This window comes from Cucurbita pepo, chromosome LG06 (genome assembly GCF_002806865.2).
Source record: "Cucurbita pepo subsp. pepo cultivar mu-cu-16 chromosome LG06, ASM280686v2, whole genome shotgun sequence".
Classification (NCBI taxonomy): domain Eukaryota; kingdom Viridiplantae; phylum Streptophyta; class Magnoliopsida; order Cucurbitales; family Cucurbitaceae; genus Cucurbita; species Cucurbita pepo.
Genome location: NC_036643.1, coordinates 1,774,530 through 1,796,997, shown reverse-complemented (window position 1 = coordinate 1,796,997; position 22,468 = coordinate 1,774,530). Strand labels below are relative to the sequence as shown.

The 22,468-nt window shown below is 37.5% G+C and overlaps 4 protein-coding genes and 1 long non-coding RNA gene across 10 annotated transcripts; 4 read left to right on the top strand and 1 right to left on the bottom strand.

The window, feature by feature from the left end:
• The first annotated feature begins 292 nt into the window (after nucleotides 1-292).
• LOC111796487 (uncharacterized vacuolar membrane protein YML018C-like) lies at nucleotides 293-6,128 on the top strand. Its single transcript, XM_023679126.1, has 8 exons — nucleotides 293-718; nucleotides 2,073-2,462; nucleotides 3,061-3,278; nucleotides 3,548-3,615; nucleotides 3,694-3,795; nucleotides 5,040-5,157; nucleotides 5,245-5,380; nucleotides 5,763-6,128. Exons 1-8 carry the CDS (start codon nucleotides 638-640, stop codon nucleotides 5,823-5,825), a joined length of 1,176 nt encoding a protein of 391 aa, XP_023534894.1. The 5' UTR covers nucleotides 293-637; the 3' UTR covers nucleotides 5,826-6,128.
• A 744-nt stretch (nucleotides 6,129-6,872) lies between these two features.
• Nucleotides 6,873-10,405, top strand: LOC111796579 (ER membrane protein complex subunit 7 homolog). Its single transcript, XM_023679266.1, has 7 exons — nucleotides 6,873-7,090; nucleotides 7,252-7,295; nucleotides 8,191-8,299; nucleotides 8,586-8,649; nucleotides 8,744-8,860; nucleotides 8,980-9,088; nucleotides 10,007-10,405. Exons 1-7 carry the CDS (start codon nucleotides 7,008-7,010, stop codon nucleotides 10,099-10,101), a joined length of 621 nt encoding a protein of 206 aa, XP_023535034.1. The 5' UTR covers nucleotides 6,873-7,007; the 3' UTR covers nucleotides 10,102-10,405.
• A 765-nt stretch (nucleotides 10,406-11,170) lies between these two features.
• On the top strand, nucleotides 11,171-15,847 carry LOC111797590 (cysteine--tRNA ligase, chloroplastic/mitochondrial-like). Of its 5 annotated transcripts, none has more exons than XM_023680640.1 (9): nucleotides 11,171-11,613; nucleotides 11,803-11,866; nucleotides 12,684-12,845; nucleotides 13,071-13,241; nucleotides 13,473-13,754; nucleotides 13,841-13,966; nucleotides 14,145-14,348; nucleotides 15,096-15,197; nucleotides 15,442-15,847. In XM_023680640.1, the coding sequence occupies exons 1-9, from the start codon at nucleotides 11,231-11,233 to the stop codon at nucleotides 15,670-15,672; spliced, it is 1,725 nt and encodes a 574-aa protein (XP_023536408.1). In that variant the 5' UTR covers nucleotides 11,171-11,230; the 3' UTR covers nucleotides 15,673-15,847. The 5 variants fall into 5 exon arrangements, with proteins under 5 accessions (XP_023536408.1, XP_023536410.1, XP_023536412.1 ...); XM_023680641.1 differs by having other exon boundaries at nucleotides 11,590-11,613; nucleotides 12,652-12,845; XM_023680642.1 differs by lacking the exon at nucleotides 11,803-11,866 and having other exon boundaries at nucleotides 11,527-11,613; nucleotides 12,652-12,845.
• Nucleotides 15,848-16,177: 330 nt separating this feature from the next.
• On the bottom strand, nucleotides 16,178-20,259 carry LOC111796514. Of its 2 annotated transcripts, none has more exons than XR_002815366.1 (4): nucleotides 20,168-20,259; nucleotides 20,033-20,105; nucleotides 19,899-19,965; nucleotides 16,178-16,538 (listed from the first exon to the last, which is right to left on the bottom strand). It is a non-coding gene; the product is annotated as an uncharacterized LOC111796514 (long non-coding RNA). The 2 variants fall into 2 exon arrangements; XR_002815367.1 differs by lacking the exon at nucleotides 16,178-16,538 and adding an exon at nucleotides 16,861-17,755.
• LOC111796512 lies at nucleotides 19,305-20,565 on the top strand. The gene is made up of 2 exons (XM_023679165.1): nucleotides 19,305-19,984; nucleotides 20,090-20,565. Exons 1-2 carry the CDS (start codon nucleotides 19,921-19,923, stop codon nucleotides 20,407-20,409), a joined length of 384 nt encoding a protein of 127 aa, XP_023534933.1. The 5' UTR covers nucleotides 19,305-19,920; the 3' UTR covers nucleotides 20,410-20,565.
• Nucleotides 20,566-22,468: the final 1,903 nt, after the last annotated feature.

Here is a 22,468-nt window from a genome sequence, read left to right as displayed (position 1 = left end):
AATTTATCAGCTTTTCTCAAACCACATACAAAGGTATTTGTATTAATTTAACTAAAATTCTCCTATTTTAATTTAGGATATTATTGAAAATTTTAAAAATTAATGATATTTTTTTTAAAGATAAAATATAAAATCTAAGGAAATTTTAATTAATTTATCCGGAAATTAATTAATCATTGCGAATATTTATTAAACTGAGATAAAAAAAAGAAAAGGTATGATTTCGCTTTATATTAAAATNAAAAAAAAAAAGAAGCTAGAAACGCGGAATTGAATGATCGCCGGTTTTTTGGTGCTGACGAAACTACAATTAAAAGCCGGGACAGGTTGGCGGAACGGCGACCGAGCGAGATAAGAGAGGGATAAACCGGAAGTAACCACCGATAAATTAGTTCTAAATCAAATCTTTTCTTCATTCTTCAACAATCCATCCATTAGAACTTCAACCTTCACCCTCTTCAGGCCCTCGTTATTCTTCTCACCAACCCATAACACTTTCCCCACATCCTAGATCCGTTTATTTCACGTTTTCCGATTCTTCATCACTTAATTTGAATCGAGCTCGGAGATCTGCAAGAAGGTCGCGGATCCCTTTTCGAATTTCGTGGTTTTTCTATCTGGATTTTGTGTTTTTCGAATGGGTTGGAGGTATAAGGCTGGATTGTTCCTCATAGTGACTGTTGTGATTATATGGGTAACCTCTGCCGAAGTGACTCAGGTTTGTGTTCGCTCCCTTTTTTCGTTTTGGTTTTGTACTCGAGTTAGAAGTGCAAGATCTTGAGTTGTTTGCAGCTTAGTTGGGTTTTGTAATTGTGAGGTGGTTTCGTTTTGATTCTTAGCTTGGAACTCTGTTCTGCATTTTGTTTTGGGATTCTGTTTTTATTAAGTATTTAGAGCTTGTTTGCGGAATGGTTTGTTGTTGGTTGGGGTTTCCATTTACTCTGTTGTAGCTAAGAGACTTGGACGTGTTTTCAATGATTTGTTGACCTGCTTTGGAGATTCTGAAATCAGGACACTCCTCAGGTCTTGATATTCTCTGCTAGGACTTCCATTTGCAAGCTGATAACATATTGTTGGTGGACTTTTAATTTTTTAAGGAGTTCTTATATGGTTATTTCAAATAGTTCATTTGTGAGATTTCTCGTTGGTTGGAGAGGGGAATGAAGCATTCTTTTTAAGGGTGTGGAAACTTCTCCCTCAGTGAGGACACTAGGGCCCAAAGGGGGTGAGATCCCACATCGATTAGAGATAGTAATGAGTGTCAAGGAGGACGCTGGCCCCGAAGGGTGGTAGATTGTGAGATCCCACATTGGTTGGAGAGGGAAACGAAATATTTTTTATAAGGGTGTGGAAACCTCTCCCTCAGCGAGGATAGTAGGCCCCGATGGGGGTGAGATCCCATATCGATTGGGGAGAGGAATGAGTGCCAACGAGGACGTTGGTCCCGAAGGGTGGTAGATTGTGAGATCCCACATCGATTGGAGAGGGAAACGAAACATTTTTTATAAGGGTGTGGAAACCTCTCTCTCAGCGAGGACACTAGGCCCCGAAGGGGGTGAGATCCCACATCGATTGGAGAGAGGAACGAGTGTCAGCGAGGACACTAGGCCACGAAGGGGGTGAGATCCCACATCGATTAGAGAGAGGAATGAGTCCAGGACGTTGGTCTCGGAGGGGGGTACATTGTGAGATCCCACATCGGTTGGAGAGATGAAGGAGCGCCAGGACGCTAGTCTCGGAGGGGCTAGATTGTGAGTTCCCACATCGGTTAGAGAGGGGAACGAAACATTCTTTATAAGGGTGTGAAAACCTCTCCTTAGCCGATGCGTGTCAAAAAACTTGAGGGGAAGCCCAAAACAGACAATATCTGCTAGCGGTGGGTTTGGGTCGTTACATCATTAATGGTTATTTACCTTACCGATAGTTAGCTGGTGATTCAATGGTGACATTTGAGGCATGAAGCCATTCGATGATTAACTTTTGTTATTATGCACTAATCTGCGTGTGTGCAGGGTAGGACCAAGGCTTTACTTTTGTTTATTTTCTTACTTTTCGTTTCCCTTTTATTGCAGGACATTTTTACCGCTTATAAGCAGCCTTTTGCCATAACATACCTCGGAGCTTCTCTCATGGTAGTTTACCTCCCAATAGCATTCCTTAAGGATTGGTTTTGTAATTTGGTAAAAAACCACTCTTCTAAAAGTGGTAAAAATGCAGAAAGCTTCGGTGAGACTTGTGCTCTAAAACACAGTGGAGCGGACACAAACTTGGATGTGGAACTTCAGGGGAGTTTCACTAGAAAAGACAGTGATGCTGATTTTTCAACTCATGCTGAAGAAGAAAGCCCCCTGGTTTCTAGAAACAAAGATGATCCATATATATTGAAACAAGAGAAAGAGCTTACTAACAAGGAAATTGCTGCATATGGATTTTACATTGCCCCCATCTGGTTTGTAACCGAGGCAAGTTAACATACATCTCTAACTTTTTTTTAAAACGTGTCTGCTAGGGAGAGGTTTCCACACCCTTATAAAGAATGTTTCGTTCCCCTCTTCCATCGATGTGAGATCTCACAATCCACCCCCCTTCGAGACTCAGCGTCCTCGCTGGTCCACTGCCCGGTGTCTGTCTCTGATACCATTTGTACATCCCAAGCCCACCGCAAGCAGATATTGTCCTCCTTGGGCTTTCCCTTCTGGTTTTCACTCAAGGTTTTAAAACGCGTCTGCTAGGGAGAGGTTTCCACGCCCTTATAAAGAATGTTTCGTTCCCTTTTCTAACCGATGTGAGATCTCACAATCCACCCCCTTAGGGGCCTAGTGTCCTCGGTGGCACTCGTTCCCCTCTTCTATCGATTTGGGATCTCACAGTGGAATCTTATTTGGGAAACCTCAAATTAACATGGGATAATGTCAATCTCGGACTGAGCCGTGTGGAGGCATTGGCATTAATCATTTATGTTTCTTGCATTTGCATCCTTAACGCATTTGTAATGCATAAATCTCTGCAATCACAATAAGAATCTTCAATGGTAAGTCCTAACACTCTCTCTTTTTGCAGTATCTATCAAATGCTGCACTTGCACGGACGAGTGTCGCCAGTACAACAGTTCTATCCTCTACTTCTGGACTTTTTACTCTGTTCATTGGTGCTGCTCTTGGCCAAGATTCATTAAATATGGTCAAAGTCGTTGCTGTCTTTGTCAGTATGGCTGGTGTTGTTATGACAACGCTCGGTAAAACTTGGGCTGCTGATGAGTCACAACTAACTGCTTCCGAGTATGTATCCGATCTTTCTTTCGTGTAATTTTGTCTCATTGCTCCTCACTTGAAATATATAGCTATGATTCATTGGTAAAGCATGAGGCATTTAAAATTTTGTAACATTTACCTAAGAAATTACACCATCCTTATAACCATTGCTTGGTAGTGGAGTCGAGCTAGAGCCTCTGTCATCGATAACTCGAGATATCTCGTTTCTGATGAATTTATTAGCCTTGTTATGTGAGGAACTTCTTTCATCCTTGATGGTTAATATTGTGGTGCAGCAACGAACACTCTCTCATTGGAGATCTTTTTGGTTTACTCTCGGCTGTGTCGTATGGGCTATTTACCGGTAATAAATGCGTATACTTCTCGCTATGTTTCAGATTGGCGTATAACTATTGATTCGACTACTTCATTTCTTCTGTAGTGCTTCTCAAGAAGTTTGCTGGTGAAGAAGGAGAAAGGGTTGATGTGCAAAAATTGTTTGGATACATTGGTCTTTTCACACTCGTTACACTTTGGTGGCTAGGTAAGTAAGTTTATTGATATTCTTTCTATAACCCATTAAGTAGATTGCATAAATTTATGTCATGTTCTCGTTTCCACTTAAGATTGGATTTTGTCGTATTGGATTCGGAAAGATTCCTTTAGCATTCTTTAAATGTTGGCTCATTAGATCAACTGGAGAGGGGAACGAAACATTTCTTATAAGGGTGTGGAAACCTCTCCCTAGTAGACTCATTTTAAAACCGTGAGGTTGATGTCGATATATAACGGGCTGAAGCGGACAATATCTACTAGCGGTGGGCTTGGACTGTTACAAATGGTATCAGAGCCAAGTTTCGAGCAGTGTGCCATCGAGGACGCTGGGTCACCAAGGGGGTTGATTGTGAGATCCCACATTGGTTGGAGAGAGGAACGAAGCATTCCTCATAAGAGTGTAGAAACCTCTCCCTAGTAGACGCGTTTTAAAATCTTGAGGCTAATGTCGATATGTAACGGGCTGAAACAGACAATATCTACTAGCGATGGGCTTCGGTTGTTATAAATGGTATCAGAGCCAGGCTCCAGGCAGTATGCCAGCAAGGACGCTGGCCCCCAAGGGGGGTGGATTGTGAGATCTCATATCAGTTGGAGAGGGGAATGAAGCATTCCTTATAAGGGTGTGAAAACCCTAAACCCTAAACCCTTAACCCTAAGCATTCCTTATAACGCTGGGTCACCAAGGGGGTTAATTGTGAGATCCCACATTGGTTGGAGAGAGGAACGAAGCATTCCTCATAAGAGTGTAGAAACCTCTCCCTAGTAGACGCGTTTTAAAATCTTGAGGCTAATGTCGATATGTAACGGGCTGAAACAGACAATATCTACTAGCGATGGGCTTCGGTTGTTATAAATGGTATCAGAGCCAGGCTCCAGGCAGTATGCCAGCAAGGACGCTGGCCCCCTAGGGGGGTGGATTGTGAGATCTCATATCAGTTGGAGAGGGGAATGAAGCATTCCTTATAAGGGTGTGAAAACCTCTCCCTAGTAGACGTATTTTAAAATCGTGAGGCTGACGACAATACGTAATAGGCTGAAGCGAACAATATCTACTAGCAGGGGGCTTGGGGACATAGCTTCTTTCATTGAGCCACGAATGGCTGAATAGCATTGTATCTTTGAAACGTTTACTAACAATCATTTGATACGTTATTCAAGCAATCTGATTTGAGACAATGTGTTCAATTGAGGTTCCTTCGTTCATGTCTTTTTTCTTCAACTTTGTTTCAGTTTGGCCATTGACAGCCTTGGGAATAGAACCCAAGTTTTCGATTCCTCACTCTCTTAGAACAGAAGAAGTCGTTCTCGCTAACGGGTTTATCGGAAGCGTACTTTCTGATTACTTCTGGTATGTCGAATCAAGTTAAGCCTACCAAAGTGTTATATTCACTTGTCACAATGGATCCTCACACCGAACCTGTTCTATTGTATCCAGGGCACTCTGCGTCGTTTGGACTACACCACTGGTGGCAACGTTGGGCATGTCGCTCACCATACCGCTTGCGATGTTGGCTGACATGTTGATCCATGGTCGTCACTACTCAGCGGTTTACATCCTTGGCTCGACCCAGGTAACTACCTACCTTTATGATCTTACCATTGATGTACCAATAGATTAGCATCTGTAAACATCGAGGTTCTCGAGTTCTATAGAATGACTGTCTTTGAGTCATGTCACTATATATTTACTACTTTTGGGATCTCTCGAACTAAAAGAATCGTTACAATCAAATCTTCAAATAGTGTAGGGATCTGGTATTATCTTGTATCGATATCGTGTGGAGATGAGTTATTGTATATGTAACAACCCAAGCCCACTGTTAACAGATATTGTCCTCTTTGGGCTTCTCCTTTCGGGATTCCTCTCAGGATTTTTAAAACACGTCTTATAAAGAATGGTTCGTTCTCCTTTTCAACCTATATGGGATCTCACAATATACTTCTGGTTTGCAGGTATTTGCAGGATTTGTTATCGCCAATCTTTCGGGATGGTTCTCAAAGAAGCTGGGGTTGTAGCATTTGACGATGATCATCGTCTTGGCGTTCTCAACACGGAAAAGTAAGATTCTTTCATGAGTGATATGAAATCCTCTCTCCTTCATCAATTGAATTGCAATGTAAATTCTGATTGAAACCTGTAAAATCTGCAATTTTGGGTCAAGAAAATAGCATTTGCATAAACCATAGATGATTGAATTCTACTTGTGTTTTATTTTACCAATGGTTGTGTAAATTAAGTTGAAATTTGACTCTTTTTGGTCTTATTTGGGTATTGAGCCCTTGATGTAATAAGAAAATTTATGTCATTAATTTCCTCAACGTAATCTTTACCTTTAACTAATTGATATTGCTCGCGCTCTCTTTTGAGCTCAATCCATGCATTTTTTTGGTTGAGTATCGAGCAAAAAAAGGTAATATAGATGGAGTTCAGGGTCTATTCAGTAAACGATGAGAGATTTAAACGTTCCTTTGATATATATATATATATTATTGAAAATAAGCGCATTTAATCTTTTATTCTATTAAAAATTTGAATTCATATATTAGTTTTAAGCATTAAATACTTTATATATTATTTAATAATTTTAAAATATCGAATTTATTTATTATTTAATAATTTTAAAATATCAAACTTAATTATTCTAAATTTAAATTATAGAGAGACTAAATTTTAATAAATAATATTGTTTTTGTCACGACAAAAGTCAGATTAAAAACTAATTTTTTAATAAGCAAAAGGTTAAATTGGAAGTATGTTTTAAACTTTTAGTGGTGATTCATATATCATTAAATTTTGAAAAATATTTAATAAAATTTTAAATATATAATTTAAAATTATTTAATTGATATATATTTTAAAATATATGACCCTATTTAATAAAAAAAAATATTAATAACATATTTGAATTTTAAACTTTTTGATGGAGATTATAATATTTTAATGTTTAAATAAGTTGAATTATTGTTTTATTATCGTGGTAAAATATAATTAAATACAAGATTATATATATATATATATTATATTATTAAAAGTTAAATTAATTTATCCCTCAAAATAAAATCAGATGGGATCGAGAGGGAGAGGGATGGAGTAAAATCAGGTATCCGTTCTTTCTTTCTACAACACTCGGCAAAGAACAAGAAGAACCGCGAGATCTTCCCTGTTCCGAAGCTCCCGCCATTGCAGAATCTTCAATAATGCGATCTCAAGTTTTCATTCTCTTGCTTTCACTCCAATTATTCTTCTCTCTGTTATCTCCGTCGCATGCGATTTCCCCTGGGTAGGTCTCAGTCCTTGTCTTTAATTCACCGTGACTTTGTGCTCGGCTCGTCAGGAACATGAATTGGTGAAGATTGAAACTAATGATCGACGATTCCGTGGAACTAGAATGCGTCATTATTACTTTCTATTGTCTTCTAATCTCGTTGTTGCATTTCGCAGGTCCGGCGATGGATACACTATCTATGGTCGGGTGAAAATTTCAAGTACGTTGCTTCTTTTTCTTATTCTACAAGTTGTGAATGTATTTTGATATTCAGCTTCGAGGTAGTTGTAGATTTGTTACTTCTTTTTGTAACTTAAAGAAAGTTATTCGTTGGAAAACGAGAATTACAGAAGCGAAGTGAAGTGAAGATATCTGAACCTAATATGGAGGAGATTAAAAAGATTCTTCCGTTGGTATTGATAATTACCAGAAGTACTTCTTAGTTTGGCAATGGAAGAAATATTATCTTACGACTGACCAAAATTCTACAAGTTTTGAATAATTACCAGAATCTTTTTCCTAATGAGCTAAATTTAAATTACTCTGAATCTTTCCTGCTATAGATTAAAAAAGTCCTTACTGCTAGGGTCTCCTGGAAGGTTAAGGTATAAGTTGTGAGCCAAGAATTGCAGCATGACCATAGGACTAAGCAATGTGGATCCTTTATCCTTAATATAAATTATTTCCCTCCACCATGTACTCGAGGTCTCCACATGAAAATAGTGATGCTGCTTTGATAATTCTGGAATATATTATCTGCATCTGGGTGTCGTGTTAGCATAGATTTGAAACGAGGAAAAAAGATTTGCAGACCCCTACCTTACTATTGTAGGTCCTCATAAAGCTCTCCTTTTGGAGGAGAGGCAACACAACTATGTTTCTTCACCCCTTCACATGAGGCATGTACGCACCTACTTTTTACTTAGCATTCCTCTTACTTTTGTCCATATTGAATCCCTAGGGGTGACTAGTATGTTAGAAAAATCTATCCGCTTTACAGTTCTGCATTGCGAAGATGAAAATGTTCAAAATGAATGTTATATTTGCTTGAGATTCTATGTTTAGATGATTGTCGTTGTACTATGAACTAACGCATACTGTTGAATTTTTGGCAGGGAACGCACTTAAAGAATATGGACTTCCTGGAAAAATATCAAACATTAAAGTCATACTTAATGGTGGACAAAGAGTTACCTTCCTGAGGCCCGATGGATACTTTTCATTGTATCCTCTTTATGTTTTAGTTAATTTAAAATGCTTAAAGTTAATGAGTTTTATTACTTTTAGGCTTGTTTCCGCACAGGATTTCATTTTCTGCTTTGCTCTTTTTGGGACTCGAATGATCTGCTCGGATCATTTATACAATCCTCAACTGGATGTAGCATTTGATTTTATTTTGTTCTTTGCTTCCTAGTGGTTAGTGTTATTATTATTTTGGATAGTTAAGCTAAAAAATTTGGCCTTCCAATTTTCTGAGGTTTCTGTAATTCCTTAACTTCAATTCTTACAGCTATAATGTGCCAGCAGGAACCCATCTGCTTGAAGTGGCTGCATTGGGCTATTTATTTTCTCCCGTGGGTTTTCTTTATCATCCATCGGGTATCAGTTTTTCTACAAATCTGGTTTCATGTGACTCTTTTTTTTTTTCCTTTTCTATTTATTCCTTAGGTTCGAGTTGATGTGAGTGCCAGAAACCCAGGTAAGGTTCAGGCAGCCCTAACAGAGAACAGGCGGGCATTGAGTGAGCTTGTTTTAGAGCCTTTAAGGGATGAAGAGTATTATGAGGTTGGTTCAACCTAAGCTCCTCTTTTTTTTTCTTTTTTTTTTTCCCTCTTTTTAAGGACTATAAGTTATTGAATTTTATCTTTGATCTCACATTATTACTCAATCTCTTTGTATTATAGATTCGGGAACCGTTCTCCATAATGTCTGTTGTGAAAAGTCCTATGGGTCTGATGGTGGGATTCATGCTAATTGTTGTATTCCTGATGCCCAAGTTAATGGAGAACATAGGTACGCACTCATTTGCTCATCCTATTTATGCCTCTAAACCTTTTACTGGCTGTTGAATGGCAAATTCTTGTGCTGCTAATAGTTCTTTCTTCCTTTATATTATTATGAACTTTTTTGGTGTTCATTTGGTCCCTAAATTTTCAAAAGTGTTTAATAGTCAAAACTTTCATTTAATGTCGGTAGGAACCTAAGTTATCAATTTTGTATCGAGTAGATTCATGGATTTCAAAAAATATTAAATAGGTCAATTACCTATTAAGCCCACAATTTTAAATTTAAGGATCAATTGGACACAAAATTGAAGTTCAAGGATATTATTAAATATTTTTTAAAGTTCGAGATCTTGGTGGACACAAAGTTGAAATTTCATGAATTTATTAAATACTTTTGAAAATTTAGAGACCAATAGATACAGACTTGAAAGTTTCGGGACTAATCTCGTCATTTAACCTATTATCGTGTTCTTATTCCATCTTGAGAATATATAGGGTAAGCTGTATTATATTTATATACAAAGGGTTCTATGTTAATTCTCTCTTTGAAATTTCTTTGGCAATGTGTTGATGAAAAATTCTTCCAACGTTTCCACTTTGCACGAGACTTGGCAATGCCATTTCAATTTTATTACTTTAATGGATGAGATTTTCTCATGCCAAATCTGTTGGTGGAAGTTATGTTGCTCTAATTGCTTGCCCTCTCGATGAAATTGCAACTTCATTCGATTCATCATAAGAAATCAAATGGGGAAAGTTCATATTATTGGTTCCACTCCCCAATCAATTAAACTTCCAAATAGAAATGTCTTGATCGAATTCAATTCTTTCATAAATGAATGATTGTCTTTCTACCCCCCAAACCCCCGAAATAAAGGATGATTCTGTCTCTAACTGCGAGATTTTGCAATATTCTGATGATCAGATCCTGAAGAAATGAGGAGAGCACAAGAAGAAATGAGGAACCAAGGCGTCCCAACCTTATCAAGCTTGCTACCTGGGGCTGGCCAGAGCAGCTAAAAGGATCGATTTTGATATCGATATCGATATCTCGACTACATCCCCAGCTCAAACGCGTCTAACTCCTGCAGGAAGGACTCGGGATTTCTAACAGTTGAAGCAAATGAGCGTAATGTTCTAGTTTCTCTGATGTTGCCATTCTGAGAAATCATTTCTATTAGGTATTACTTTGATCTGGATTTCATTATTATTCTTAACGAGTCTCTTATCAGAGTTATGTAAACGACCATCATATTTGTTACCCAATTGGGACTAAACATTATTTTGATAGTTCAGTTGTAATATTTCTTCATATTTCACCTTATCCAAACACAGCCAATCTCTCTTGATGTTTATCGTGTCTGCCGGTTACAACCCCAGATAGTTTACGTTATGGTCGTCAAACTCGTGAAACGCTAGATCCCAGTTGGTCTATTGTTTGTCGAATTGAATGACTCAACTCGTTCTAACCCAAAATATAAGGGATGAGATGAATTAAATTGTCCTCTATAATCGAGTTACTCATTCTCCTAACTTGACCCGACTCAAAGATCCGTGCGTTCCAACCCAAAATATAAGGGATGAGTTGAATTAAGTTGTCCTCTATAATCGAGTTACTCATTCTCCTATCCTGACCCAACTCAAGAGGATCCATGCGTATGAGTTAAATTAAGTTGTCTAGAGTTACTGTTACTAATTCTTCTAACCTGACTTGACTCAAAAGGATCCGTGCCTTCTAACCTAAGATATAATGGATGAGTTGAATCAAGTTGTCCTCTGACCCAAGATATAATGGATGAGTTGAATCAAGTTGTCCTTTGTAATCGAGTTACTCATTCTCTTAACCTGACACGACTCAAGAGGATCCATGTAAAAAAGTGAGTCGGGATCCATGTAAAAAAGGTGAATATATTCGATCATAAAAAATAAAAATAAAAAATAAAAAATAAAAGTCAACACTAATTAATTAAAGGTGTTAAATAAAAATAAAAATAAAAAGTTCCACGAAGAAAAGGCGAACCTCAGAAATGTGCGAGTCAACTCGTGAGTTAAAAGTCCGAGTTCACAATTGCGGATAACGTATTAAACCCGCGCCGGAACCAGAAGAAAGGCATACGGGGCAGCGACAAAATCCAATAACTCACCAAAAATGGCTTCCCTCCTTAAGTTCTACAGCCCATTATCGTTCACTCGATTCTCCCCAGTTTCAATCTCTCAGGCGATTTTCCGCAGAGCTCACCGCCATTCTCATTTTCCATTCTTCAAGCCTGCGAGATGTTTCGCTTGTTTCACTTCTTCTCCGAGCTCATCTCAGCCCCCGGTCAGTGCGCAGAACCACAAAGAAATCGGCGGCGTTAGACATGAGAGTTCCTCGTCGGAACTGTGGCTGCACAATACAATGAGTAGGAAGAAGGAGGTGTTCAAGCCCAAGGTAGAAGGCAAAGTAGGCATGTATGTGTGCGGTGTCACTGCCTATGATCTCAGCCATATCGGCCATGCGCGTGTTTATGTTACATTCGATGTTCTCTACAGGTAGTTTCTCTTTCTAGGTTTTGCCTGTTTTTTTTTTTTTTTTTTTTCCTCAATTATAGACACTCGTGACTGCTGAGAGAACAGACTGGTAAACTAATTTACCATTTTATTTGTCTGGAAATGATGAATTAATGTTCTTTTTTTCCCGTTTTTGTAATGATTTGGTAGTCTGTGTTGAATTGTAACCAGATATTTGAGGCATTTGGGATACGAAGTTCTTTATGTTCGCAATTTCACCGATGTGGATGACAAAGTGAGTGAATTTGCTAAAATGGTGCCATTTATGTAACAAACTGCATTTTTCCTTGCTTAAATTGTTGCCTCCCTTGCACGTACTTTGCCTCTTCCTTCTAGGGAGTGAGATTAATAATACCAAGAAGACCGAGAACGAAATTGGGTTGAACTTCTTTTTCCCCTTTCAATTACTTTTTGCCTGATTCTGTAATTTGTTAGGCACATCTGCTTTAGCGATGGCTTTCCTTTTCTTTGCTCATATATAGTTAACGGGTGTGTCTCTCTAGATGAGGTTATTGAATACTGCAATTGGTTGCTGAATTGGAGTGCCTAATGAAGTTTAATTTTCAGGAAGAACATATATGTAAATAATGATCAAGGTACAAAATTTATGGGATTAAGTCTCTGCTTTGTGATAGTGAATGAAAATGCATTATGAATTTGAGTTACTTTCTATGGTTTCTTTCATTGTTGCTATCACATGGCTCCTAGTTTCATAAGCAGTCGTTCGCTACATAATTGCACCATCCTTTAGTAAAGAGGGCTAAATTTCTCAGCTTAGAGTATACCTTGGGCACCATTTCCATGATTTTCCTCCATTGGATAAGTGTTTTCTCGTCAAATGTAACTTGTTTTAGTCTATCTTCCTCGTTGCTAAATCCTACATCTTAGGAGATATATTCCCATTGTCACTTTTGTTCCATGTAGCCAACTGGAACCTTTTTCCCTTGTTTAATGCTTGTTCGTATGATGTTTTTTCTTTTTAAATGTTGGTACCAACTTTTTTTCACAATGCTATGACAGGATCCTGAGTCTGCACTTTTCAAATTCTGTAGATAATTGCTAGAGCAAATGAGTTGGGGGAAGATCCGCTTGATTTAAGTAGACGTTACTGTGAAGAATTCTGTCAGGATATGAGGTATCTTCATTGCTTGTCTCCTTCAGTTGAACCCCGAGTTTCGGACCACATGCCCCAGATCATTGACATGATAAAGCAGGTAAATTTTTTGTTGATTGGTCGTCCTCATTTGATAGAAGCTATCAGGCAATCATATTATCTTGATTTTCGCCATAAAACCATCTTTTGTTTTAATAAGTATATCTTGTTCACTTATTGGCTTCTTTTATGCTCTGTGTGTCTTTCTTGTCTTACACTTGATTCTGGAAGGGGAGGCAGGTGTGTGTGTGACAAGCCATTAAGTGTTTCTCTTGTGTCTTGACAGATTCTTGATAATGGGTATGCCTATCGTGTCGATGGTGATGTGTACTTTAATGTGGACAAATTTCCAGAATATGGCCTATTGTCTGGGCGAAAATTAGAGGATAATCGAGCTGGAGAGCGGGTTGCTGTGGACTCCAGGAAGAAAAACCCGGCTGATTTTGCTTTATGGAAGGTCAATCTGGTTGCTTTGTATTATTGTTAAGTGTTGCATGCATAGCATCAATCAATGACATTCACTAAATGAAAGGGTTGGATAAATCTTAGGTACAGTTCAATTGCCTCATCGGTGTAACCGAAAAAGATAAACACAAAACTTTAAAATTGTTGGATAGTTCGCCTTACGTATCGCTCACAAATGTGTCCTGTTTATGTATTATTGTTGAAGTCCTGTGATATCATGCAGTCTGCAAAGGAGGGGGAGCCATTTTGGGCGAGTCCCTGGGGTCCTGGGAGGCCTGGATGGCATATAGAGTGCAGTGCCATGAGTGCAGCTTATCTAGGGTATTCTTTTGATATACATGGTGGAGGGATGGATCTTGTCTTTCCCCACCATGAAAACGAAATAGCTCAGAGCTGTGCCGCTTGCAGAACGAGTAATATAAGCTACTGGGTCCATAATGGTTTTGTGACTATTGACTCGGAGAAAATGTCTAAATCTCTTGGGAACTTTTTCACCATTCGGCAGGTAGACCTCGAATTTTTTTTCATTTAGACTCCCCCTTCTATCACGTATTTCGTAATCGGGTCCATAACATAACTATAAATTTCCAGGTCATAGATCTTTACCATCCACTGGCTTTGAGGCTTTTTTTGTTGGGGACACATTATCGTTCTCCAATCAACTACTCTGATTTACTGCTCGAAAGTGCTTCGGATCGCATTTTTTACATCTATCAGGTACTACAGCATACAGTTTTTCATGATGAGAAATTATAGTTATACAGCCGTTGCCACTGCTATCATGACTAAGTAGACGCTTCCAAGAACAGGCGTAGCCAATGCACATAGATGCTCAAATGTCTTTTATCTTAGAAATCAATATCTTTTTGATTTCACTGAATTTGAATGGTTGCAGACTCTTGATGACTGTAGAACTGTTATTAGCCAGCAAAATGAATCAAGTTTGAGGAGTTCCATCCCTCCGAGTTTGGTGGAAGAAATCAACAAATTCTACAACGTTTTCCTGACCTCGATGTCCGATGATATTCACACGCCTGTGGTTTTAGCAGCATTATCGGATCCGTTGAAAATTATCAATGATTTGTTACATACTCGCAAGGTATTGGATATAAGTGTAGCTCAATTTAATCTGATAATGTCAATGGTTAGCTTTATGAGTATATAGTACAGCTTCTCGTATAGAAAACATGCTTATCTTAGGCTTCAGCAAACCTGTGTTTCATTCAACATTATCTTTTGGTTGACGTTGCGGTATGTAATGGTCCAAGCCCACCGCTGACAGATATTGTCCTTTTTTAGTTTTCATTTTCGAGCTTCCCCTCAAGATTTTTTAAAATGCGTATGCTAGGGAGAGGTTTTCACACCCCTATCAAAAATGTTTCGTTCTCCTCCCCAACCGAGGTGGGATCTCACAATCCACTCCCTTCGGGGCCCAGCGTCCTCGTTGGCACTCATTACCTCCTCCAATCGATGTGGGACCTCCCAATCCACCTCCCTTCGAGACCCAGTGTCCTTGCTGGCACACCGCCTCATGTCCACCCTCCTTCGGGGTTCAGCCTTCTCGCTGGCACATTGCTCCATGTTGATATCATTTGTAACAGCCCAAGCCCACCGCTAGCATATATTGTCCTTTTTGGATTTTCCCTTTTGGTTTTCTCTCAAATTTTTAGAACGCGTCTGCTAGTGGGAGGTTTCTACATTGTTGTCATCTACGGAGATTCACTTATTTATTTTATTTATCTAAAAAAATTTCAAGCCTGAAAGCAAAACGGTTAATATACACTGACGATGCTGCTTTGACATACGTTTCTATTCTTTGTAACATGTGTAATTCAAATCCATACAGGGAAAGAAGCAGGAATTTCGAATGGAATCTCTTGCAGCTCTGGAGAAGATGATAGGAAATGTGTTGTCCATCTTAGGGCTGATGCCTGCAAGTTACTCCGAGGTAGAAACCGATTGGTGTCACTGTAATTCAATCTTGTGAACTTCAATATATAGTTAAATCTCTTACAACAAGCGGGTAGCGAGTGGCGGGTGGCGGGTGGAGATTTGAATCTCCGACCCCAAGTGAAAGAGTAGATCTCACCCTTCAGAAACTGATAACTTAACAGAAACTTCTTGCCTTATCACTCTCTAGCTGGCTTTGGTACGTTTATTTGGAAACAAACTGAACAATTTTGTTGGCACAGGCTCTGCAACAGCTGAAGGAAAAGGCCTTAACGCGCGCAAAGATGACGAACGAACAAGTTGTACAGAAGATAGAAGAAAGGAATGCAGCAAGAAAGAATAAGGAGTATGAAAAGTCTGATACAATCAGGACTGATCTAGCTGCTGTTGGAATTGCTCTAATGGATGGCCCTAATGGAACAACTTGGAGACCAACTGTTCCTCTTGCACTTCAAGACGACCACCCGCTTTAGTTTCACTAATTCTCTTAATTTAGTTCAAATTGAACCAAACCGAACCGATATGATGATGTTATTTTGTTCTTAGAAAAGCTCTTACCTTTTAGGTGTTGTGTACGACTCCAAAACTCGAGTGAGATGAGACATTATGCCAAGTTTCTTATTGGAGTAGTTGACATTGTTCTCTTTTCCTTTGGTCGGAAGTTCAAATCTCTATATCTCTACATTTGTTGAACTAAAATCAAATATTTCCTCGTATAAGTAAATATGGTAGAAAATATAGTTTATCGGTGACCATAAATTTACTTCGGTCTAATAATGTCATTAATGAAAATATTGGCGTTTCGTCTCATTTAGAGGTGCTAGACTATTTTATACAAAGCTAAAGTCAAAGAAATTGATACGCATGACCCACTTGAATTCAATATATTCTTGACAAGTTAATAAGGTTAAATTTTTTATATGCTCAAGTACAACAAAGACGTGGGATGACGAAATTTAAAATTTTTAGTCTAAGATATATATTATAGACTAGTTGAGCTATATTTAAATTGACAATAAAATACACATCACATTGTAATATTTCGTCTAACAATTTCAATAGAAAATCTAAACATCTATGTTTAATAAACAAAAAAAAAAGTGAAAAGATTAACTCGTAGCTTCAAGACTCCCTCCCTCTTAAATAGAAAACGTTGATCGTCTTAGGGCCAAGTAGCGACCTCACCCCGAATGACCACAGCATGTTGAAATGGCTGCCTCCATCAATGGTCAGCCAATGCCTTTCCTTTCACTTATGCTTCGGACAATGCCTTTCCTTCCAAGCCTTTTACCTCTCAAATTCCCTGTTCTTGAACTTCTCCTTCCACTTCTCAAACTCTCTATACAAGGAGTGAGGATCAAAGTCTGTATCATGCTTATGAAATGAATTGAGTAAGATATATTCTTTCGACGAAAAGTTTAGGTTGACTCTACTGTCATATTTTTGTTGACTTTTCTCCTCAATATAATAGGTTAGAGGATGGACATCTTCAATCTCTACCTATTGTCATTGAACTCGAGAAGAAGAAAAAAAAAACCTCAATGTTTAATGTATATTGAGTAGTTATAAATAATGGAAATTGGTTGAGTGTTCCATTCACCATAGATAAAATTAAGAGATCTACTTACTATATATATATATATATATATATATATTTCTGTGTATTTATTCTTTTCCCTTTCCTCAGAAAATAATAACTTATTTCTTAAAAGCAGAGGAAGAAAAAATAAATTCCCTGTAAATGGCTGTCAGCTTCCTCTCTCTCCTTTCCAAAGGTATAACAAAATGATTCTCTTCCACAAACTTACATCTTTTTCAGCCAAAATCATAAATTTTAAAAAGCTTTTAAAATAATATTCTCAAGAAAAGAAAAGAAAAGAAAATCTTTTCTTCTTCTTGATTGAGTGATCCTTTAATCCATTATTCCTTTGAAAAAAATAAATAAATAAAGCATCCTAATCCAAATATATAAGGAATTGATTTGACAATAATTTTAATTTCGACTTTATTTCTACTTTTCAAATGCTCAAAAAAAAAAAATTAAGCATTAAAACGGCTTTTAAACACTTAAAAAGTCATTTTATACCAGCTGAAGCAAACAGAAAACGCTTTAGAAAAAGGTTTTTTTGTTATCCAAACCAACAAAAGCTTCAAAAGTTGAAAAAGAAAGGTTATAGGGTTCACTAGTTTAATTAGTGGGAGGGAGCTTTTTCAATGCTTTATGTCACCACCTATTAATACTAGCATCAACCTCCACACGTAGCCTTCCAGACTTTTCTATCCATTTATTTTTTATATAAACGAAGACACATCAATCATACAATATACTTCAATCAATATGTGAACAAAATATCGTTGAAATTATCAAAAGATATTTCAATTCATGCTACATTGGAAAATAATTAAGTTTCATGTTATAAATTTTGGGTGGATTAGTTCCAATATCTTCTTCTCTGTCATTTCTCCCCCACTTCCTCACTCGCTTTTTGTAAGAAACAAAAAGGAGCCGGAGTTCAGTTCGTTCAGTTTCATCTGGCTTTAGGCTTTCTTCTGATTCTTTCATTCTCGTAAGGGGGAATATCGGAAAAGAAGAATACAATTTAGAGTAATTTAGAGTTATTGTATTTCATTAATGTATTTTAAGACTTTTTATTTTTTATTTAATTTAAGTTACAATTACATAATGGTTAATTATGGTCATTAAGTATGAATGTTACAACTCTTAGAATGTCTTTAATAGTTTCATTTTGAGGCTATATAAAACCATGTAGGTTGTATTTTTAAGTAGACTTGGAAAATATGTGCTTTTCTTTAGCCAATGACTAAGTTTCTTTTCAATTCTATATAGTTTAGGTTGCATGTAGAATCATTCAAGCTTGATATGATCGATCTTGCTTGTAGAGTGATCCGAATCTCAAACAAGTGTCCTTGCCTTGAGATATTTGATCAACAAGAATCATTCAAGCTAGACATGATCGATCTTGTTTATGGAGTGATTCGAATCTCAAACAATGTTCTTGCCTTGAGATATTCGATCAACAAGGTAATCCAAATCTTGCTACCCTTGTGATTTCCACGTATCATTTTTCATTTTGACAAATTTTTATTGTGAATTAATTCATTTATTTAAATAATAATTACCCAAAAAGGAAGTTCAAAAATATTTAAGAAAACAAAACCCAAATTGTAGAATCAAGGGAGTTTGAAATGTTCTATGTATGGCAATGGCAGAAGGGAGAGTTACAGAATCAGGAATGAATACCAAAATTGCACTCAGGTGGGTTAGTCATCAAACCCACCAGCTTAGCTTAGCTTAGCTTAGCTTAGCCAAGTTGGGGGATCAATGTGTGTGGTTAATGGTGGCTTTCCAATCTATTATGTTGTTCCCCCATCACCTTCACTTATGCATGGGATGGGACCCTTTCATTTAAGTTCAACCCTTTCTTCAACCAAGTTGCTTGTTCCTACTTACTTACCCACCGTCTTTGCTTTCTCTTTTCTCCAACTTACTCCTTTTACGAGCTATGAGTCGAGGTTTAAGTCTTATTTTGGTCTTATTTTATGAGTTAAGTTGGTCGAGGCCGGGTAATGTAGAGGTCTGGCTAATCCTGATTCCAACTTTCAATAGAAAATGTCATTAAAAACAGATTTTGTTCAAATAACTCGACAATTGGTCGGTCTATCGGTATTACAAAGAGTGTGGGAGATAGAGGGAAAGGAAAAAGAGTAGAGCCATGCATGCAAGAGATAAAGAGAATGTGGGTCTTACATGTTAAAAGAGAGAGGGAGAAAGATTTGGTTGTTGCATGTGAGGAAGAGAGAAAAGAAGGATGGACATGATTGGTGCATGTTACAAAGGAAAGAAAGAGCACTGAAAACTAATGGAAGAGAGAGAGAGGAAAATGGACGAGAAAATAAGTCCACCCCTAGTAGATATTATCCGTTTTAGTCCATTACGTATCGTCATCAGCCTCATGGTTTTTAACATGCATCTACTAGGAAGAGATTTTCATGTCCTTATAAGAAATGTTTTGTTCCTCTCTCCAACCGAGATCTCACAGTAACAAAAGGTCAAGGATAATAAAGGAAGAGAGAGATTGGATGTGACATATTCTCTAACTAAACAAGGGGTTAGTTTTCGTTATGGATTTGAACGGTTTCAATCTTTTAACAAGACTCACCTACTTCTTGTAACCATACCCCTCAAAGTTACAAAATTGTAGCAATTAACTCGAACTATTTAGTGAACTATAACTTAAATTTTGATGGCTCGGGGATAATTACGGGAAGTTTACGGATGCAATTACAACAAATTAGAAGATTTTACTAAGAAACTAAATGCCCAAAGAGAACTTAAATGCAGAATCAATTAGATGCAAAAAAAAGAAAAGAATAAGTAACAAAAAAATCCCATCACGATTTGCATCTTCCTATTTTTGTTCTCAACTACATAGTGTTCAAAAACAGTCAACCCAAATGAAACATTATGTTGACAGCACATCACACTTAAGACTTGCGTGAGAGTCTTGAATTAATTTTCTTTTTCTTCTAGACCATTATTAATTTAATAATTATTGCCATAATAAACCAATGAGCAAAGCCGTTCAAAATACAGATATGAAGACAGACACTAGCAAACCATAATTTCCAAGAACAAGAAATCATAAAAACAGAGAATTTGGTTTCTAAACTCACTTACCTCAAAAGCACTCCCTTCTGCTATGATCAACCTCTCCGCCATGATTGCAGCAATCCTCATCCTATTCCTAAGTTTCATCAATGAAGGTAACAGTATTTGATTAAAAAACGAAGTCAAAATCAAGAGATCTCTACCTTTAGAGCTTTCTTTCTCTCCCCTTTCTGGGTTTGAGTTGGTGGATTTTGTTGCAGGGTTTGGTGCTGGAAGCTGCAGTTTGGACACCATTAACATAGGAACACAGAGAAGTGGAAGGGTGATTGGGGGCCAACCTGAATGGAACGTGCAAGTGATTAACAACTGCGATTGTCCTCAGAAGCAGATCGTCTTGTCCTGCCCAGGGTTTCAGACTGTTGAACCTGTTGATCCATCGATTGTGTCAAAGCAAGGGGACGCTTGCCTGCTCATAAATGGAGGAATTGTTCAGCCTGGTTCTTCAGTTCAATTTTCCTATGCTTGGGATCCCCCTTTCATCTTGTTCCCTCGTTTCTCTGTTTCTCAGTGTCATACCTGAAGCAACAACAAACAATATTACAAAGTTGTCAATTTAGTCTGAGTTAATCGTAAAGTTGAGGAAAAATTTGAAGATAATCGTTCTTTTTTGAGTTTGTTTGCTTCGCCTGATTGATATGTTAAAGATGGGATGAAACAGCTTCTAATTATTTGGTCCAAGGCAGAAATTTTGCATATATTGCTAACCCTGCTTGAATTTGACAATAGAATCTTCCTTTTGAAAGATTGATAGATATGAGCAGCTTGTATAGCTTGCACAGTTTGATTTCCCATTCAGGGTCTGTGCCTGTTGGAAAGATGGAGTGTTGTGGGCACAGATAATATAAGCAATTGCATAATTCGAGCATTATCATCTTAAGCTACACACTCATTTTGGCTCACATGAACATGAACATGAACAATTTGTTTTTCGTTAACTTTAGTTAATGGAGAACTACACAACAGAACAAGATTGGTTTCATGATCCTAATGAAAGCAAAACACATACACAATCATAAATGTAAATCTTGCGCAACTAACCCTTTTGTAACAACCTAATCCCAGCGTTAGTAGATATTGTCTGCTTTGGCTCGTTCGTGCTTCGTTCTCTTCTCCAATCAACATGGGATCTCACAATCCACTCCCTTGGAGGCCCAGTGTCCTGCTAGCACACCGCCCGGTGTCTGGCTCTAATACCAACTTGTAACATCCGCTCATCGACCGCTTGATTCACATAATGTTTTGTTTTATGACTGGTTTCCAAAGCAAAATATCTATGTCAATAGTAACTCCTGTGAATCGAGCTATCCATGAGCGGATGTCACAAGTTTAAACTTGTCAATTGACATGTAGAATGGGCAGTGCACCAATTCCTTTAGGAGCAGCTTCAATCTGTAAACCCAAACTATATGTTAGACTTAAACAGTAAGTAAAGAGAGAGAAAAAACTTTGGAAGTAGATTGTAATCTTGAATATAGAATTAGAAAACAGAAGGAAACGACTACATACAGAACTTTCAATCTCCATCCATGGTGTACGGATGGTTGCATATAAAGAGGAAGATTTCAATTAGTTTAAGCTAAAATGAATAACAAAAACACAAAAGGAACCAAACGGAATCGTTATAAAGAATCTCCAGAGGCCAAAATCAAAACAGTAACTCGGTTATCAAAACAGAACGCATTCCAAAATGTACCAAATCAAAGAGCCAAGAGAATCCAAATAAAGCTTCACAGCGGGAAATTCAAAAACACAGTGAATAAGCTGAAGAAGAACCATTCGAACTACATTAAGTTAAAACAACAGTGACTACACCATTAATAAGAAAAATACAACGAATGCTGGAGAATCAACGGCCGTCTGAATCGACTCACCATTAATAAGTAGTACGGCGGAGATTTTGCGATGCAGCGTCGCCGGAGAAGTGACGGAAGAATCGATCATCTATACGTTCAACAAAAGATTATGCCATTTGAACTCCAAAAATGCAAAATAGTTCCGATCAGACTCTACAGTTGCAGAGTGAAGAGTAAAAAATCGTAGGCATTTTTGCTCCGTGTTCTGATGTGTTCTTCGTTTTTTTCCCTCCATTAAGTGACAGATTCTATCTGTCGGTAATTCTGAAAATTCCTGAAAAAGGGAAAAACAATGATCCTACGTCTTGGGCCGAACCTGAAAACTTTGTACTAATGGGCTCGCAATTAGGCCCATTTAACGGATACACGTGTAATTATGAGAATAAAAAAAGTCAAAATGTAGTTAATCTGAAGTTTTTAACAGAATCTTGTAATTTTATTAGGACGAAAATGCCCTCGGGTGAATATATATTATAAATTATTCAAAATAAATATTTAAAATATATATAGAAAAACATTGTCTTTTTACGTCTTAAATATTTATTTTGAATAATTTATAATATATATTCATCCAAGGGTATTTTCATCCTAACAAAATTAAAACCCAATGTTGTTATTAAAAATATTTTAAGATAAAAATTCGAAGGTAGTGAAATCCAAACGGTATTTTACGAAGCTTGAAGGTAAGACCCGTGTCGAGAGTCCACCGGTTATAACTTAAAGTGA

Bases quoted from the DNA above. Each gene is read 5' to 3' on its own strand.
- LOC111796512 (XM_023679165.1), top strand. From the start codon at position 19,921: ATGATCAACCTCTCCGCCATGATTGCAGCAATCCTCATCCTATTCCTA. The intron at 19,985-20,089 runs GTAACAGTATTT...ATTTTGTTGCAG, and splicing joins CCTAAGTTTCATCAATGAAG to GGTTTGGTGCTGGAAGCTGC.
- LOC111797590 (XM_023680640.1), top strand. From the start codon at position 11,231: ATGGCTTCCCTCCTTAAGTTCTACAGCCCATTATCGTTCACTCGATTC. The intron at 13,755-13,840 runs GTAGACCTCGAA...ATAAATTTCCAG, and splicing joins ACTTTTTCACCATTCGGCAG to GTCATAGATCTTTACCATCC. The intron at 15,198-15,441 runs GTAGAAACCGAT...TTGTTGGCACAG, and splicing joins TGCCTGCAAGTTACTCCGAG to GCTCTGCAACAGCTGAAGGA.
- LOC111796487 (XM_023679126.1), top strand. From the start codon at position 638: ATGGGTTGGAGGTATAAGGCTGGATTGTTCCTCATAGTGACTGTTGTG. The intron at 719-2,072 runs GTTTGTGTTCGC...CTTTTATTGCAG, and splicing joins CCTCTGCCGAAGTGACTCAG to GACATTTTTACCGCTTATAA. The intron at 5,381-5,762 runs GTAACTACCTAC...TCTGGTTTGCAG, and splicing joins ACATCCTTGGCTCGACCCAG to GTATTTGCAGGATTTGTTAT.
- LOC111796579 (XM_023679266.1), top strand. From the start codon at position 7,008: ATGCGATCTCAAGTTTTCATTCTCTTGCTTTCACTCCAATTATTCTTC. The intron at 7,091-7,251 runs GTAGGTCTCAGT...TGCATTTCGCAG, and splicing joins TCGCATGCGATTTCCCCTGG to GTCCGGCGATGGATACACTA. The intron at 9,089-10,006 runs GTACGCACTCAT...TCTGATGATCAG, and splicing joins CAAGTTAATGGAGAACATAG to ATCCTGAAGAAATGAGGAGA.